Source organism: Mya arenaria, chromosome 12, assembly GCF_026914265.1.
Source record: "Mya arenaria isolate MELC-2E11 chromosome 12, ASM2691426v1".
Classification (NCBI taxonomy): domain Eukaryota; kingdom Metazoa; phylum Mollusca; class Bivalvia; order Myida; family Myidae; genus Mya; species Mya arenaria.
The window spans coordinates 39981688-40000606 of NC_069133.1; the positions used below are offsets into that span (position 1 = coordinate 39981688).

General features: G+C 34.5%; 1 protein-coding gene across 1 annotated transcript; it reads left to right on the forward strand.

The window, feature by feature from the left end:
* Positions 1 to 552: 552 nt before the first annotated feature.
* LOC128210680 (protein mono-ADP-ribosyltransferase PARP14-like) lies at positions 553 to 17543 on the forward strand. The gene is made up of 21 exons (XM_052915031.1): positions 553 to 610; positions 864 to 1079; positions 1214 to 1492; positions 3009 to 3293; positions 4462 to 4749; positions 5264 to 5521; positions 6102 to 6338; positions 6454 to 8157; positions 8298 to 8553; positions 9044 to 9249; positions 10482 to 10646; positions 10788 to 10853; positions 12059 to 12248; positions 12563 to 12717; positions 12949 to 13160; positions 13423 to 13541; positions 13801 to 13974; positions 14193 to 14296; positions 15289 to 15431; positions 16489 to 16666; positions 17251 to 17543. The coding sequence occupies exons 1-21, from the start codon at positions 553 to 555 to the stop codon at positions 17541 to 17543; spliced, it is 5586 nt and encodes a 1861-aa protein (XP_052770991.1).
* The last annotated feature ends 1376 nt before the right edge of the window (positions 17544 to 18919 follow it).

Genomic DNA, 18919 nt, shown 5'->3' on the forward strand with positions numbered 1-18919 from the left:
TAATGAAATATCACAATTAAAGATAATCAATAAACATGCAAAGCTTTTTAATATCTACTTTCGATTTTAATATCACATAAAGTCAAATAAATTCTTCTTACGATTTTAAATATTTTGTTGGAAATATTTATTCGCAGACGTGTAAGTCGATGTAGTTATTGTTTTTATGAAATATTTCCATATATTTACCAAGAAAAATTCGCATTTGTATTCACCTACCTTGGAATTTGTTAACCTGCTTTCTTACCACCCCTCGCCGGCCCTAAAAATAGATCAAACATATGTATAATAATATAAATAAATAAACAACAACTGGTTGCGGTGGTTTAAATATGTTGTTTCTACAATACCACTGGCTACACCGGTGCTTTCTAATTGAATTGATATGTATATCTATTTGTATTTCACGGTGCACTACAAAATATCATAACCTGGAATATATTTAACTATCACCTATGTATACCCTTTCATTTGTTTTCAATCTTCACCTTCTATAATAATTTTGGCATGTTTTTTATTTCATGCTCAGATCGTCTGAAGCATTGAATCAAGATGGCATGGGCTAGCCGCCCAATGCCATGTCTTGATGACGAAGTTGCGGGACGTAGAGGTAAGTTTCAAGTCTTTCGTTAATAAAACTAGTATGATAATCATCAATTGTTACAATCAATTTTCAAATAATACATTTTAAGATGAATGATTGCACTTGTCAAAGTGTTCAATAGTAGTAGTAAAGAATCATGGAACGCTGCCATCTTTACCCTAAATAGTTAAAAAAAAAAATGAGCTTGTCCCTGTAGTTTTGATGGTATTTTGAAAGATTTTAATGCATAACTTATATTAAAAGTCCGTCTTTAAACCAGCTGCCATAAGACCTTCAACAGATGAGAGCTCTACATCACATTTTGAGGACGGAAAAAAAACTGCAGTTTTTTTGAAAGGCATTCCCGAAAACGTTCATGAGGAATTCATTGAAATGTACTTTGAGCACAACAAGAACTTTACAGGTGTAAAGGTTCACTCTGTTTGTATAGACAGGGAAGAGAGAACAGCTATAGTAAAGTTTAAGGACAAGCAAGGTATTCACTTTAAGGTCTACTACGTGCCTTTCTAAGGTTGTATTTTATCATTCATGACAAAAACGCTTCTATAAACGTGATAGTTAAGTTTACAAATTACAATCTTTCATGCCTTCAAGTTCTTAATTTTGCAGCTGCCAATGTCGTTTTGGAAAAAGAATGTATCATCATGAAGCGCGCAAGGGTTCATATAGAATCGTATCACCCCGAGCAACAAACACAAGATGTAAAACAAACCGTACACAATACGGAACTGCCAAGAGTTATTTTGAAAGATTTGCCCGATGATGTAGACCAAGAAGATATAGAAATGGTGTTATGTAGCACGAAACGTGTTGGAAATATAGAAGTGGTTGACATTGACTATAATGAGGAGGATTCCTTGGCTGTTGTGACTCTTGGAAATCAGAAGTGTAAGTTTTTGTCTGCCGCATGTTGATATTTGGTTTCGTTGTTTTTCGCCAAAAGTGTTTATTGATTGATTAAACATTTATAATTAATATTAATCAATGCAACTGTTTTACTGCGATAACTAGTCAAACATAATTTGTGGACTAGATCTATATGCCAAAGTTTCCAAATAGAACTCATTTTAAAAACATTACTTTCTGATTGAAATTGTAAATACTCCCGATACTGTTAAGAAATAAACTGATATGTATATAACAGATTCTAATTATTCAATAATTAATTTAATGTGAATGAATGTTCACTTCTATTATAATTTAGTGTTACAATTTGCCACATATGGTCAATAAATTTGTAACGAGTAAAACCATATAATAAAAACAATTATTTTCAGAGCTTAATAGCTCGAATGATGAACACCATTTTTAAAGCCGATTAAGTCAATACCTCAATTAACCCTTGTGCCATTGTAAATTATATTTGTAGGCCATTATATACTGGTTTTTCTGTCTGCCATTGTAAGACTATTTTAAACCTACATGTCCTTTGATAACATAATAGAAATTGTTATGTCTCTTGATATATATATATATATATATCAAGCGTATCTGTTTCTTGATAACAAAGTTTAAATAAGTCTGACCTTTGATAACATATTTCAAGCTTTTCTGTCCCTTGATTACATAATTTCTTTTAAAAGTGTCTGTTATTTGTTTACATATCTTGAACCTGTCTGTTCTTTGATAACATATTTCGAACCAGCTTCTCCTTTGATAACATATTTTAAAGTTTCCTATTCTTTGAAAACATGTGTTTAACCTGTATATTCTTTGATAACATATTTTAAACCGGTCACTGATTTCAAACCTGTCCATCATGTGATAACTTATTCAAACCTGTATGTCCCATATTTAAAAACTGTTTGTCCTTGATTACACATTTCAACCCTGTACGTTGTTTGATAATATATTTCGAGCCTGACTGACCGTACGCATGTAAACAATACAGTTTTTCTTAAGCAGTTTACATATCAAAATGTTTTCTATTGTTTTGATAGCACTGGCGACTCTTCTTGCAAAAAGCCCCTTGAGAATTTTCGGGGAAAGTGTGCAAATCTTATTGCATGAGTCAATGAAACAGCCGAAGATTCTTGTCTCAAGACTACCTGAAACTGTCGATAATGAAGACGTCGAAATGTTTTTTGAAAATAGACGTCGATTTGGTGACACAAAACCCTTGCATATAGAGTTTAACGAAGAGGATCATTCGGCTATTTTAACATATGATACAGAATACAGTAAGTTGTAATTCATTATATTTTGGCTTGAAGAAACTTTAAGTGGTTTCAACGATGATAACAAAATAGACGTAGATTTGGTGACACAAAAACCTTGCATATAGAGTTTAACGAAGAGGATCATTCGGCTATTTTAACATATGATACAGAATTCTTTATGTGCATTCAAGCATCAGTTTCGTTAAAAGGTAAATTTCACATTCAAATGGGAAAAACTGTTTCAGGTGCTTCTTTTGTTGTCAATCGGAGTCCAATAAAAATGAACGGAAGCAAATTACTACTTAGAAAGCTGCCGATAGATGAAATAATTGGTTCAGACGAAATTATAGCTGATAATGGAATCGATAAAGCACAAACACAACTTCTTGTAGAAGATATTCCGGAAGATGTTGACAAGGAAATTATTCAGATGTTCTTCGAATCAAGAAGATTTAAGTCCTGCGAGGTGATTGATGTTGATTTCGATGAGAAAGATAGAAACGCTGTCGTCCGATTTGCAAAACCAGAAGGTAATAAATATGTTGAATGTTTTCTTTTCCTACCTTATAAGAGCTGAAGTATAACAGTCCGTATATTGTTCCTGTCGGCGTCGATTTTTACTATGAAGGTTAGGACATACGACTTGACAACTTTGTAAAATATTGGGCTCTTATCAATAGATATATTTGGAAAGTATTAATGTAAACGACATGTTCAAACATGAAAATAAGGGTAAAGTTAACACGATTTTTTTCTAAAAACAGACGCCAAAGTTGTGTCGGGCTACATGAAATTAATTTTATGTTTAATGTGCTCCCAAAGGGGAAAGCAATCGTTTGATTAACCAAGCCATCTGTCCCTATTTCACTCCCAATTACATGGGTAACATTCCAAAACCGCTTGAAGCCTTTTCAAATAATTTGAAAAATACCTATATTCATTTTAAACCGACGCACAGGCGCCATTTCCTGCCCGTCGTACTAAAATGGTTATGGTCGCACTTTGTACAACTTTGAGTTCTTCCTGCTAGACTGTTTTCACTACTCAATTTTTAATTGAATTACAGATATATTTGTTTTTGCATGTTTTTTCATTCATTCCTTTTCGCCCATGAGCTTTGCACTGTTCTCATAGAACGTCTTGATTGTGTAAGATGCACAGATGGTATTGGAATCTCGTCCACTTTGCATGAGAAACCAGGAACTTTCGGTTCAAATCTACGTACCAAAGCCCCTGGACACGATAATGATTAAAGGGCCACCCGACGTTGTTAATGCGAACTCTTTAGACATTTTAGAGCTGTATTTTAGCAACGAGAACAAATCTGGAGGCATGGATATCATAGAAAGCAAAACAACATTTGACTTTGAAAAAAACATTGCGTTTGTTACATTTAAAGAGGAAAAGGGTAAGTCCATAAATCATTGAAAACTAATATCAACTAAATATTTCTCCCTAGCGCCTTAAGGCATTCGGCATATATACATATGATGTCCGTCATAATTCATTGAGATAATTTGATCATTCGAACAAATACACTTGTCCCCTTCTAACATGCGTATTTAATGTTCTCTTATCTGATCTGATTGGATCCAAACACATCGCCGTTTATTTTGCAGTAATATAATACGTTTGCTCATTTCTTCAATAAGATAGTATTTATATTCTTTATTTGTTCATCATCATTGATCTGTACAGTTGCAGATAGGGTTGTTTTGCGACAAAATCATTACCTAAGAAAGAGACATTTACATGTCTCACTAATCAGGCCACCACGATCTACAAAATGTCAAAAGCTTCCACGTTACACTCAAAAGAAACCTTCTAGGACGATACGTGTCCGTGGGATGAGGAAGATTAGGACCAGGGAATCTGTGAACTGGTACTTTAAAAGCAAGAAGAGGGCAGGAGGTGGAGATATCGAATCGAGATACACCGATGAGGAGGACGATGATACAGTATACATTACATTTAATGAGGAGAACGGTAATCGTATGCATTTTTTGTTTCTGAAAGAAATTTTTCTTTTTAAGAGAAACAACTCATGCTCTTCTCATACTCTAATATTCTCCAATGATGAAGTGATACTTATATGCCTGTTTGAGTAATAGGACGCATGTGCTGAAATTTGCTTTCAGACGTATGACATTATTGATCGCATCAACAAATATAATCAGACTGTACTGAAATAGCCATATGGTATTACAATTTAAACACACTGCTTTGACGCATAAAAATTATAACCTAAATGTTTAAAAGCAAAATCAACAAGTTCTTGACAAACTCCTAACATGTTCAATATTAACTAATAAATTTAACCTTTTTAGTACATTATGCAAAAAATCAGAATGTTTTACCGTCTCGTTTAAAAACAAGGGTTTGAAATTCGCAACCATCTATTTCAGCCGTAACTGCAAGTGAGAAAAATCTTCAAATTTATTGTATTTATTTTTCTATTCAACGACATACATTTAATTTTAATCTGGTCATCTATTTGCAGCTGCTAAAGCTGTAGCAGACCGTGAGCACCACACTGTGGATGGAGTTGACCTTATGGTATCCCTATACTCTCCGTCCGTTCAAACAACGCCTAGTTACACGAACAAGGTCCTAATCAAAGGGCTAAACACAAAAATAACAGAGAGCCTACTTGGACTATATTTAGAAGCTAAAGCTAACTATACTCTTATAGATGGGAGTCTTACCTACCACGCTGTCCGTGATGATGTTGCTTTAGTAACTACAGAACAAGATATAGGTACGGTGCAAATGGGAACTATTTGACTTTTTGAAAATTTCAATACTACTATAGCCGGTGTTGTTGGGCTTGGTCAGTGTTGCCGTTTTCATACGGTTTAATGTTTTAGGATTTTGTGTGTACGTCGTCCATAGTGACGGGTTTTTTTCTTTCATGATTAATGAATTTTGTTTGTTCTGTTGTTGTGTTTTGTAATAGAATACCGCTTAACCCATGTTGCATTGACAGTGTTGCAATTTTATTTCCTTTAAAAAACGGTTTCTATCCAAACTTTTAAAACTGATAAAAATATAATTTGTGCTCCTAAGAAATTCCGTTCCTAAATATATATATTTGCCAATTTTCTTGAATTAAATGATGAGATTGAATTATCAAATACTTTGTATATAATGCTTATTCGTTATGTTTAAATTTTATGATAACGTTCGAAACAATTACGGTAATTATTTTAAGTGTTTGTAAATTGTACGGAATATAACACACTGTAAACAGTCTTTTCTTAAAAATGTTAATGTAAATGGTGATGCATTAAACATAAGCTTTTAACTTATAACTTGTACCGTAACACTTCCCTTACTAGATTTTGAATCACTGGAACGGGTATGCAGAGATAAACCGCTAGAAGGCTCATACTTGGATGTCTCCTCTGTTCCAATATCAAACTGTATCGTCGTGTTCAACATTCCTGACAATGTAACCAAAGACATGGTTGAGCTCTACTTTGAAAATAACAAGAGGAGCAATGGTGGACCAGTTAGCAAAGTTGGGATGTTCAAATCCCTAGGATTCTGTTTGGTTTATTTCGATGATTTTAAAAGTGATTATACAATTTATGTAGTTAATTATATTTAAATGATACAAAATTTATGAATTGTTTGTATTTATCATTTTCCTTTAATGTCTTTGATACTTATTTGCATTATTTTTTGCAGCTGTGGGATCTGTTTTAAGTAAACAGCAAACATTGAGTAGCATTGTAGTCGAAGTGAAAAGATACCTTCCATGTATTGCAAGAGCAGAAGAGGACTCTGTTAATGGAAAACTTCGATTTTGTGATCCCACTGCAATAATTGTGAGTTCATCAAAAATCAGATTTATCAAAAGTTCTCAGTTGGCTACAGTATCACTTGATGCGCAGATGAGCATGTGCTATGCAGCATTGACCTGGTCAGAAGAAAGTTGTTCAGTCGAAATAGCATGTACATTGACGACTGAAGTGGAAAATTGTATTTCATTAACATGTAATTGGAAGGAGCGTGCAGAACAAACTTTCAATGATTTTATAGACAAAATATCGGGCCAGGACATGCCCGTTAAGCAAGAGATTTGGGAGAAGGTCACACTTAAGCTCTCTAAAGTTTCCCTAGAGAAGCCTGATGTGGTTGCCGTCTATTTGGCGAAAGAAGACAGTAAAATAATCGTTGTTGGCATGAAGCATGCTGCTGATCCGCTTTTTGATAGTATTTGTGGCCTCATTGAATTGGCTTCAAACGAGTTTGCGAACCAGTGGACAAGAGAAATTGTTACGGTATTAAAACAGATTGAAACAGAGATGCTTATTGCGGACAGATTTCCAACAAACATGGAAACAATTAATCCTGACGTTAAAGTCAAAATAAATCAAGTAAAGAACGAAATTATTTTCGAAGGTACAAATAAAAATGTGAATTCAGTGCTTTTGAAAATGTACGAACTGAAAGAAAAGTTTCGGTCGCAAGAATTTCAATTCCAGAAAGAAGTTCTTTGCCTGTACGACCCAAGCAACAAAACTGTGAAGGAATACATCGTGAAAAAAATGAAAAACAATCACGTTGTTGCAGTTTGGGAAATCCGTCGAAGCAAACTTATTGTGATGTCTACAAATAAGCAAACACTAGCCACAGCTGCAAAACTTGTTCGAGAATCTGTGTTGAGTAAAACAATTATATTATCCGAAGAAAATAGTTATGTATTACATAGCGGCACTTGGAAAGAAAAACAAAAAGAGTTGAATGCAAAATATAGAGACAAATTGGTCCTGTACACGAACGGTCTAAGCAAACTTGTTATTGGGACCACAGATGATATTGCGAATGAAGTCGAACATTCTATTCAGTCATTCATAAGGGCTCATTCCATCTTAATAGACACCATCAAAGTCCCCAAAAATGTGTATAGGTTAATGAAATGCAACCATGAGAGTGATGTTCAAAGAAATGCAAGTTCTTTGCATTCAGAGCAAGTTCGTATATGTTTAAAAGATGATGCATATGCGTTTGAAATATCTGGTACAAAAGATGGAATGGAGCAGGCAAAGGCTCAAGTGGAAGTACTGTTGAAAAAGGTAAACAAGAAGAAGCACGAAGTCAGAAAACAAGGTCTTGAAGAATATATGCAAACTGAAAAGGGAAGAGAAATAAAGCGATCTATTGAATCGGCGTTTCCATGTGTTTTATCCATGAATGACGACAGTGATGAAGATGATGACATGGGAAGTGACAAAATTTGTGTGATTGCAAGCTGCACAGGTTATGAAAATCGACAGATTTTTGCTGCCGTTTGTGATATATCAGAAATAAACGTAGATATTATTGTTTACCCATCTGACGACAAAATGAGTATATCTGAAGGACTAGGAAAAGTGTTAAAAGTGAAAGGTATGTTGTCTTAAAATGTGTTTTTGCATATCAAGGTGAAAATTTAGTTATATTAATTGTATATGAAAGATAACTGGCATATATTTATTCAAGAATAAAGTTTAATCATTTTGTATCGTACTGCAACAAAACCTTTATAGGAGGACTAGCGCCTGAACGCCCTTGCAAAGGTTTCACCAAAAACAACGGCCCACTGAGTGAGGGAGAGGTTTTTGTATCCCCGGCAGGAAACCTTAAAGCAAAGCACATTATTCATGTGGTGGTTCCGGCTTGGAAGGACGGTACTCAACAAGAGGATGAAAAGCTGGCAGAGGTGGTGTTCATGGCAATGAAACAGGCGTCTATGAAAAACCTGAAATCACTTGCCATGCCTGCTTTAAGTTGTGGTGTTTATGGGTTAGTATTGTCTTTTATATAATATCTTGTGTCATCAATGTAATATGCTACTCTACTTGATTTTTTAATAACATTAACATATTGTGGTGCTATGGATATAAAATGAAGCTTTGGTTGATTGCACACATACAGCATGTATGTGTACTAATTGTTATTGCCTAAATCTTTAGGTTAACTACGTTAATAGTCAACTGTTTGCATTTGTGTCATTCATGGCGGACAAACAAAATTCGTTTCAAACTATTTAGCTGAATATGCGAAGGCCTATTAATGTGCTTTATATAATTCAGACCCTCCTGAATTACACTTATTTCTCACAGACCGACCCAACATTTTGCTAAGTCGCTCTTCCGAAGTCTTTTTGTCATGATTATTGTGCCTTGAAATAAATGTTTGGTTAACGTTATGGCCAATGAGCTTGTACGTGTAGTTTCCATTATTTTATAAACATATGGCAACCATGGTTATCTGTATTGCAATTCCTTTTCAGATTTCCTGTTAAGAAAGCGACATACATAATTGTAAAAGCCGTTAAGAACTTTTTCCGGGAGAAGCAAAATAGCTCTTTGACAGAGATCTACCTGTGCGATAGGAAGGATGGAACAGTTTATGCTTTTATTGAAGCTTTACAAAAGGAATGGGTAGAACAAAACGTGAACAAACACGCAAACAACCAAACACCACGTCAGAAATCTGGTAATTTACATTGATAAGCTTGAAGAAGTTGACTATAGTGTGTGTGTGTGTGTGTGTGTGTGTGCGTGCGTGTGCGTGTGCGTGTGCGTGTGCGTGTGCGCGCGCGCGTGTACGTGTGTGTGTGTGTGTGTGCGTGCGTGCGTGCGTGCGTGCGTGCGTGCGCGCGCGCGTGTGTGTGTGTGTACGCGTGTGTGTGTGTGTGTACATGCGTGCGTGCGTTTGTGTGCGTGCGTGGTGTGTGTTTGTGCCATAATACTCTGAATGACAAAACTTTCGACGGATTTTGATAAGCTTTGGTACACATGTTATATATACTAATATGCATTACAATCTCTTCAATTGTGTGGGTATGACAAGCAGGTAATCCCTGTTTATTTTGAGGTCATCAGGTCAAAATATCAAGGACACAGTGACAATGATGTAAAAAGCTTATTCATTTAGTGATTACTAGACAGTGCATAGACCTTTGTGTCCTCAAACATGGCATGGAGGTTGGTTGTGACCAAACATTATTCCCCATTGATTAGCTGCATAAAGTCAAAGTCGAGATTTGCCTTACGGTTTTGTTGTTCTTGAAAGTTTAGTCCAAGTCAGATTAAACAGTAGGCATCATAGCCTTACTGTTTCGCTCATGTCGATCTAGCTAATTTGGTTTTACGGCATAACCTTAAAAGTTGATCAATGATAAGTAATGAATAATACCAAAAGAACGTTTGTTTGATTCTTAAATTTTGTTAATATATATAGACCTCACGTGTTCCTTCTCAGTGCAAGTTATTGAAGTTCGTTAGATACTTTTTTCAAAGCATGTGTACAAGAATACCCTTTTTGGTAAAACAATTTACAAAACTTGTGTGAAACCACTCAGTAAACTAATAAACAAGTGTTGGGTATATGATGATGGTTCTAAAGAGAAACGAACAGGCGTTGATGATCTTAATCATCAATATTTGCAACTTTTTAAAATTTCGATACGGAATGTAGATTAGTGTTCATTTCTTGTTAAATAATAATAACCACGCAAGGACTTGGTATCCACGTGAACGTCGGCGTTGTTCATAAACAAAAGTTTTGCAAATCGGAAACCTTTAAAGATAATCTAATTATGAAACTTGATGAAATGTATTGAAGGATGTCCCATTGGTAAAGTAAAAAAAAACGAGATCTTTTTAATCAACCGATTGGGATTTTCTTCAAGTTACTTAATGCTGCTTTCTGAAAAACAAAACCAGACGCCGAAGAAGCCGAACATTTATACGAGAGACTTCCGGGAGCAGAGTGCCCTGACCCATATTTGTTTTGGAACGTGAGAATTACAATCAAATCAGGCGACATTACTTCTGAGGATGCTGAGTGCATTGTTAACAGCTCAAATGAGGACTTGGATTTCAAAAGAGGTACATATGTTGAAATTCGCATATACTCGTATTTCCAAAAACAACCAAAAAATCATTTGTAACCACACTGTACATATCCGCATAGCAATATTCACATATTTCACTTTGTATTCATTTCCGAATGATATATTTACATTTAAGGAAATGTTTCACAGGCGTTGATGAAGAAGTGCGGAAAGCCGCTCTTGAAGGAAGCAACGTCAAAGAGTAATTGCTTTACACCTTTTTCTTTTTGTTTAATTAAAAAAACTATAAGGCTAGAATATAATTCAGGAAGTAAGTATTTGTGAAACAGTCATATCTAAGTATTACCAAATTCAAAAAATGAATAGGATTAAATAATTAATAAAATAACTGAAGAATTCACGGGAACAGTAGAATGTTATGATACACGTAAGTAGTTTCGGTTTAATTCTGTGTACGACTTTGTAAAGCAGTGGAAAGCCTAACTTTGTCAAAACAACACCATACACAATATTTGAGAACGTTTTAATCTAAACTCCTTTTATATGACTTTCAGTTGGGAGTTCACTTTTATTGCAAGGTTTAAACACTTTGACACAAATTATGTTTGGCTTGATGGGCGGTATATTATTAACAAAAACCTTACTTGGTGACAGTTGTTGTAAAAATTAAGTGGTAATCAGGTGTTATCGTATGTTAATTTAAAAACAAAAACGTTATGCAAGTTTGATTTAAATGCTAAATTGCGAAATGTCGAGCAGTTTGAAAATCCCTAAACTCTGATCAAATCGTGTTTGTTTTCATAACTTCTCCATCAAGTTCGGTCGAAGGTAAATGTCTGTTTACTACGTAACGAGTAAATTACGCCCAATGTAAGTTAGCTTTGCAAGAAAGTATGTTTTGTCATCAATAACTAATTTATTTTCCAATCATGATGATTTCCTGCCATCTTTATGAGGATCACAGTGTAGTTCAATCCGTAGGGTCATTCGTGTCAGTTACTCGAGAAAAATGCTATTGTTCAGTGAAATGTAATTGGTTAATTACTTGTAAGTAAAGTTTTTCATTATTATCCAGGAATAAGCTAAGTGAGTTTTTGTAGCATTATGTCTTCTCCAAGGTCGAACAGGAGATAACACTATTACACTAGAAATATGCTTGTATTATATCAAAAACCAAGTGTTTTATTTTTGGGTATAATAAATTGATACTTAAATTGGTTCAACTGAGTGGCGCTCCAAATATGAAAAACATCCGAATCTGCAGAAATATATGGCTAAAATGTGAAAAAAACATCCCTATGTTTAAATTCGCGACATGATTGAGTCAAAACGAATATTTTACACTCGCGAAATTAATCAAATTTACAGTTTGCTCGATCAATATAGACTTTCCAAATTCATTGGATAAATGTCATTTTTGTGTTTGCTCTAATGGTATTTTTACAGAGGGTGACATGAAGAAGGATGAAGTGGTTATAACGAAAGCTCCGCGTTTGAAGTGCCGTCAAATTATGCATGTTGTGGCCAAAGAGTCACCACAGGAGTGGAAGCAGATTATCGTCAAGTGCTTAAAACGTGCCAAGAAAAAGGGCTTCCGTAGCCTTGCATTCCCTGCATTAGGAACTGGTAATGTTACGTAATGTTTTGATGTCATAATTGATTGATTAGAATTTAATGTATATCGTGTATTTATGGATGTTTCGCAAGTGAAAATAAAACTGTTGGACTAAAATACAGGTAAGTGTGTGAACGTATCTATTTCATTTAGTAATATTATTGATAAAACTACATGAAGTCTCTTTATACCATTTCATATTCCTTTGAAAAAAAGCAATCCGACTTAAATGCTATTTAGCAACTTTAGGCCTATTGTGATTTTAGTTTGCCAGGGTTTATAGATCTGTTTCATTGTGTATGACATGAAGATTTCATCTTAGGCATGAGTACTAGCGTCGCTGCGGCAACTGCACAGATAATGGTACAGTCGACAAAAGAATTTGCAGCGGATGGGTGCGGCAGCTTAACAGACATCAGATTTGTGATTTTTCAGAAAGAGATGATTGAAAGTTTTCACTGTGCAATTCGCAAGGCAAAGGGCTTACAGGGTAACTGGAGTACACTGTTCTTTATATGTTCTGTTTGTACCTTATTGTACCCACTGCAATGCATCGCAGGAATACACTTTGTGTGTATATTTAGTTCAATTAGTCAAACGTCAATGTCAATGTGACTTTCTCTGAATTTGTATACCTAAGCAAAATCAGTTTTTAAAACCTGTAGTATCGCCGACGTATATATATATATTCTAGTTAAAGTCTAGTTTGTCATTTATCCAGGAGTTCCCGGAGGATTGCCTCCGCCTCAAAAGCCGTTCACTCGTAGGTTTGGTAAGTTTAAAGCGAATGAGGACGCTGTACGTTTCACACTGTGGGCCCTTGAACAAAACACTATAAGTTCAGCAATTAAAGAGTTAGACAGTTGCATTGAACATGAAGTGTCTACGAAAGTTTTTAGGGACAGTGTTATTTCCCGGATGAATGATAAACAGGTATTTGTATGTGTGTGTGTGTGTTCTCTGTGTTTATCCGTATATGGTATTAATTATGAATTATTTCGACTGTGTAACACACTTAAGATCAATTTAATACACTGAAGAAGTGTTATATTGACCTAACCTACGTGTTAGATTGAGTATCCGAACCCCACTTTAACCCCAAACTACTCAATAAGGAATAGCTGGTCTTTCAAAAATTATTTTTATTATTATATAGCGGTCGTGTACATGTTTTTCGTTTATGTTTTGGTTGCAGCTAAAGGAAATCAAACAGAAGGCAGACGAAAACAATGTCGAATACAAACTAATTGGTGGATATATCCAGATTGTTGGTTTTATGCCGAATATGGTTCAAGTTACAGATGATATATATACGTATGATGATTTTCAATTAGCTAAACATTGCTCCCGGACTAAAAAACATAAATAAATCGAGTAATTACTTATATACAGGCAAGTTAAGAAAATAGCATAAAGATTTAACTCTTCAAGATTTTTATTTTTCATTTCTTGCGAACATTGTTATTTACTATTTATAGTATATGTAAATATTATATTTTACAGTTAAACAGTATGTACAATATAAGGAAATAACTCGATGAATGTATCTCGACACTCTGTTCTATATCAACAGATGTATGCGTGATGCTTCAAAAATAGAAAATGCCGCTATGATACTAAAAGACATCGTGCAGTGGTATTGGATAGAACAGATCGAAATGGAGAATGAACTGAAACCCTATGAAAGTATGCTAAACTATCAAATAGAGCAGGCTTTCAAGGCGCAAAAAGACAATTTTACTTACACGTAAGCCTTTGGAGATCTTCAATTAGCTTATAATGCTAATTGAACAATACCACAAGTCGCTATTTGTATCAATGCCTTTTTCTGCTGCTTTATTATGTTCCTGGGAAAATAGGGTTTAAAATACCCTTTTCTGATTCACATGACTTCGACGTGTCAATGCTATGTAGCAAATATTTATTAGCATGAAATATATTTCGACGTATTTTTGTCTTTAACAGTGACAATGGAGAAATGATGATCGTTGATTTTAAGAATTGCTCCAAGTATTCCCAGTTCAAGCATGAAGAAAAAGATACTATTCTTCGAAAAGATCTCATCAGAGGTAACAAGATTATTTTATAGTCTGAAAAAACAACAACATAATTTTCGAAAACAATAAAAACATTTTTTCAATACTTGAACACTAGTTATCTTTGACTTGTGCTCTTTCGTTTGTTCTCCTCCGTGGTGGCAAAAATGTAAAATACTGATGCGATGCGCCAAAGATTTGTCTTACTTTCACACCAACACTTAGCTTGTTCGTGTTCGGTGTTTCTCCGTCCGGAAAGCATGACTCATTGGTATTTTTGTCTTGATAACGTTTCACCTGAATGTGAAATGTGAAAAAGTGTCAAGGCGATATCACGAAAATGCTCCAACTTAAGGGCAGAAATGCAATGCATTTTTTCGCATTTTCGTCGCGCTTCTTAGGGCATGTTCCTTTATCAGTTGGCATTAGAGACATTTAAGACTCGATACTTGGTACATTTTCTTCACTTCCCCTACAAGCAAAACTGCAAAAACGCTTCCAAGACAAACCATACCGATATAAAGTTGATTTTGACTTTGTATTTGTCTATGGTATCATTGAATGTTATAAGTGATAGAAAGCATTTGCCACTGTAAGCGATTATCGAAAATCGAACATGTCTGATTTAAGTGGATCGATTGTTTTTCAATATTTTGTTATATACCAAGTAATGAGTTTGTGAACCTGAAAGACAAAAAAATGTGTATGCTTGTTTCCTTTGTTTAACCAAATTCGAGAGTGCAATGTATAGCTGTACTTTCCTGATTCTGTATCATTCTAGGTTCTTGTAGATTGTATTGTTCCTTTTACACTCGCATTATATATTCTTTATGTATATAGGTCATTAATTGGACTGTGATACCTTATAATCGAGGTTAACGTATTATGTAGTAATCTTCATAGCAGGCAAAGAAGATAGTTGGTGTCTACAAATGATATCGTGGTTGTTGATACTTGAATTTCCTATATATACTCAAATAACATTGTTGTTGTATTTTGCACTTGAAAATATTTCCCGCGTCCAGTATTCAGCGGTAAGGTTCCAGCCAACTGGAAAGCCATGAAGGGTTTTTTTCTGGTGTATAAGTTGGCCCCCGCTGACAAGGAGTACACTGATTTATCCGGGACATTCAACGCGTCCAGTGGTGGAGGCTACATTATTCACTCGGTAAATCATCGACCGATGCTAACTTGTGACCTATTCCGTTGTACCCTTTTGTTATGAGCCCTTTTATAGAACGGGTCATTTTTATAGTTTCAACTACGGTGTACGGGTGCACGGATTGGCAGGCGGGTGTTGTTCGGTTTGTTGTCCGATAAATTAAAAAGTCGTCCAAATATTACTAATGAGCCAGAAGTTGTTTAGGCATACTTTTTAAACAAACCCGAAAACCATCCATATCCGCTCAGACATTCGAGAGTAAACGCCCTTTGAAAATAGAATTTACCTAAAATTGATCTTTCGCGTTCAACAACCTATAATCGTTTACCGAATCATTACCAAATTCCATCAAAATGTGTATGGGCATTACATCTCCAGACAACTTTGATAACCAGCCATAGTGCTAGTGTCACTAGAGAGTAATCACCCTTTACTATTAGTAAGTAGCTGAAATGGGTCTTGTCTGATCAATTATTTAATAATCATTCGTCGAATAATCACCAAATTTGGTACCACAGACGGGTTCGATAACAGGCCAGTTCGCCTCAGTCACTCTGGAGTTATGAACCTTGAATTAATTTTAAGTTAGTTATTTATATGTTCATTCGCGCCGGCTCATTTAACGTTTTTTTCTGATTAATTTGTTCTCTATTAAAGATGCACTCTTACTCCTTAATAAGCAGTACCACATTTGATACGATTGTTTTAATTTAATTTTCCGATAAATATAGATCGATATCGAAAATAATATTGTTCTTATGAAGGATACGCGTTTAATTTGACTGTGCAATGAACACGTTATTTCTATTTTATGACACGGTTGTTGAACACAGTAAATTTGAGGACCCAGCAGTCATTTTAAATATGTGCGTTTTGATGTTATAAGTAATTAATTATGCATTTTTGTAAGAAGTTTAAGGTTTATCATTCGTTATTGTTATACATGTATTGATTTGAAGTACAAGTATCACATTGAAATGTCAATTCTTAATTAGTAATCTGAATGTGATCAACTTTTGTAATAGAAACGTATGGTTGCGTTAAAGTATATAATGCTTTTCAGATCGAGAAAGTTCAAAACAAATCACTATGGCTACAGTATGAAGCGAAAAAGAAACAACTCGAGGGACAGAATCCTGCAGGAACGAAAAACGAGCAATTCTTGTGGCACGGTACATCTGAAGTCACCGTGGACAATGTCAACGTATTTGGCTTTAACAGGAGCTACTGTGGAAAAAACGGTAATCCTTTAATTAAAATCACCGGCTTTTACCTCAAAAACAAGAACTTATAATTTTCTAAATAAGCTCAAGATGGGACGTAAATTGAACGCTTAAACCTAACCATTGTTATGATATTTCTTTGTATAATTATAGTTCGTTTTATTGATGTTAAATCGGTTTATGCACATATATACCCCTATACCATTAAGCTATAAGCATAAATTATTCTATTTCATCATTTGACCGATTGTTCAGAACATTGTTAAAGTTAACAAAGTTGTTAACTGGATCGTTGTAAACATTCAAATCTGTAATACTCTGAAAGGTTTATGGATACACATGTTTTTACGGTACTTGTCACAACTATTGCGGTAGCAGATTCAGCTATGCTTGTTTTATTTTAAAACATCAGCACATAATAAAATATCTTACCTTTAAAAGTTAACAAAGATACTGTTAACAACTTTGTTAACTTGAACACTCGGCCCATTGACTTGATCTTCTCTTGAAGTATAATAGCGTAGTACATTGCAATACAAATGCTTACGTAGTAGGATTAACGGTAATAACAATAATGTTGAAATGTGTTTATTTTCTTTAAGCTACGGCCTTTGGGGATGGCGTTTATTTTACTGTAAATGCAAACTATTCCTGTCTTGATACGTATTCAAGACACGGTGCCCAGGGACTAAAGAAAATGTATTACTGCGCTGTTTTGACTGGTGAATTCAGTTTGGGAAAAGCTGGAATGCGCGTCCAGCCACCGAAACCTAACGCAGGAAAGAATGCCTTGTACGATTCCGTCGTTAATAACGTTGCTGGTCCAGCTATGTATATAATATTTAACGACACACAGGCCTACCCTCTTTACATAATAACGTTTAAGAAACAGTAGGTAGTCTATGGCGGAAATATTTTTTTCTGCTCAAGCACATGCTATCTAGAGACATATATCTGTAGAGGATATCAATCTTGGAGGTTTTGAACGACAATAAAACACACTTTTTTGAAGAGGTCGTAGTGTCCAACTCCTCGGACTATACTCTAAGATACTTTTTATGCTACTGTATTTCCGTATAAACTGTCTTTGTTTTATCATAAAGCTCTGCAATGCATACCCTTTTAAATATGAAATTTCATCAGACCGTGGTGTGTTTAAACAGATGCCCAAATATCTTCGAGCATTCTCCAACACATATGATTGGTATTTGTGATACTCTACTTCAGAACATAGAATTGTATTAGCGATATTCTAACGTTTTTTGTTTTAATTCTGCTGTTGTATCTTGTGTACTTTGGGCATAACAAATGCTTGCACATTTGTTAATTTCATTGATTTCCCTGATATCTAATGTTGTGTAACCATTCACTTAAGTCCATGCCAGCAACATCTATGTTTATTTTGTTTTGATTATTGTATATAACGTTTATGAAGAGTTTTTTCTATAAGCTTTTATTTTTTTTATTTTTTAAGGAACCTTGTTTAAGTCATAAGATTAAATATATCAACATTTTTCAACTAGCAATTCCCTTGTGGAACTTTTTCTTGCATGATTTGTCTACAATTGACTAATTTAATAGAAATATATTTTACTATTTGACTTTGTTATATTGTGCATATATGCTCATCGTTGTATTACTAATATTTGTAATCGTTGTAGAAAGATATTGTGTTAATTATGTTAACGCCAAGTAAAACATAGTAACAGGTTATTTGCTATAAAGCAATATTACCTATTGGGACTTCCCTCGTTATGTATTACCTCTATACAAGAATATATTAATATATCTTTATTTGGGTAAAGAAGTCCCATACTATGTGTATGTTTGCCTAGATGCTCTAGTTACCATACACTTTTCATCAAAAATAAGTATATACGAATTGGTCTTTTTTTGCAAACGGCCACATATGATATTATCGTCAAATCGGTAAACCAGCTAGAATATATATACTAAATGAAATGAAATCAATGTTTTCCAGGCAAAATTTATACAAATGTGCTTGAACGTTTTTGATTAAGAGACTGCCTTTCATATCAGTTTATTATCTTTTGTATGTAAACAGCATATTGAAAAAGCTGTTACGATTATTATTATATTCATGTCCGTTTATAAGACGGTCAATCAATTAAAATTTTACCCAAGTTTTGATATGATCAGCTTTTTCTAAAGCGGTAAAACAATGGCTATTATATGTGTGCTATCATTGTGTGTGTATCAGTCTTGAACCGCGTACTTTATCATTGCAATTGTACTTGATACATGCACTTA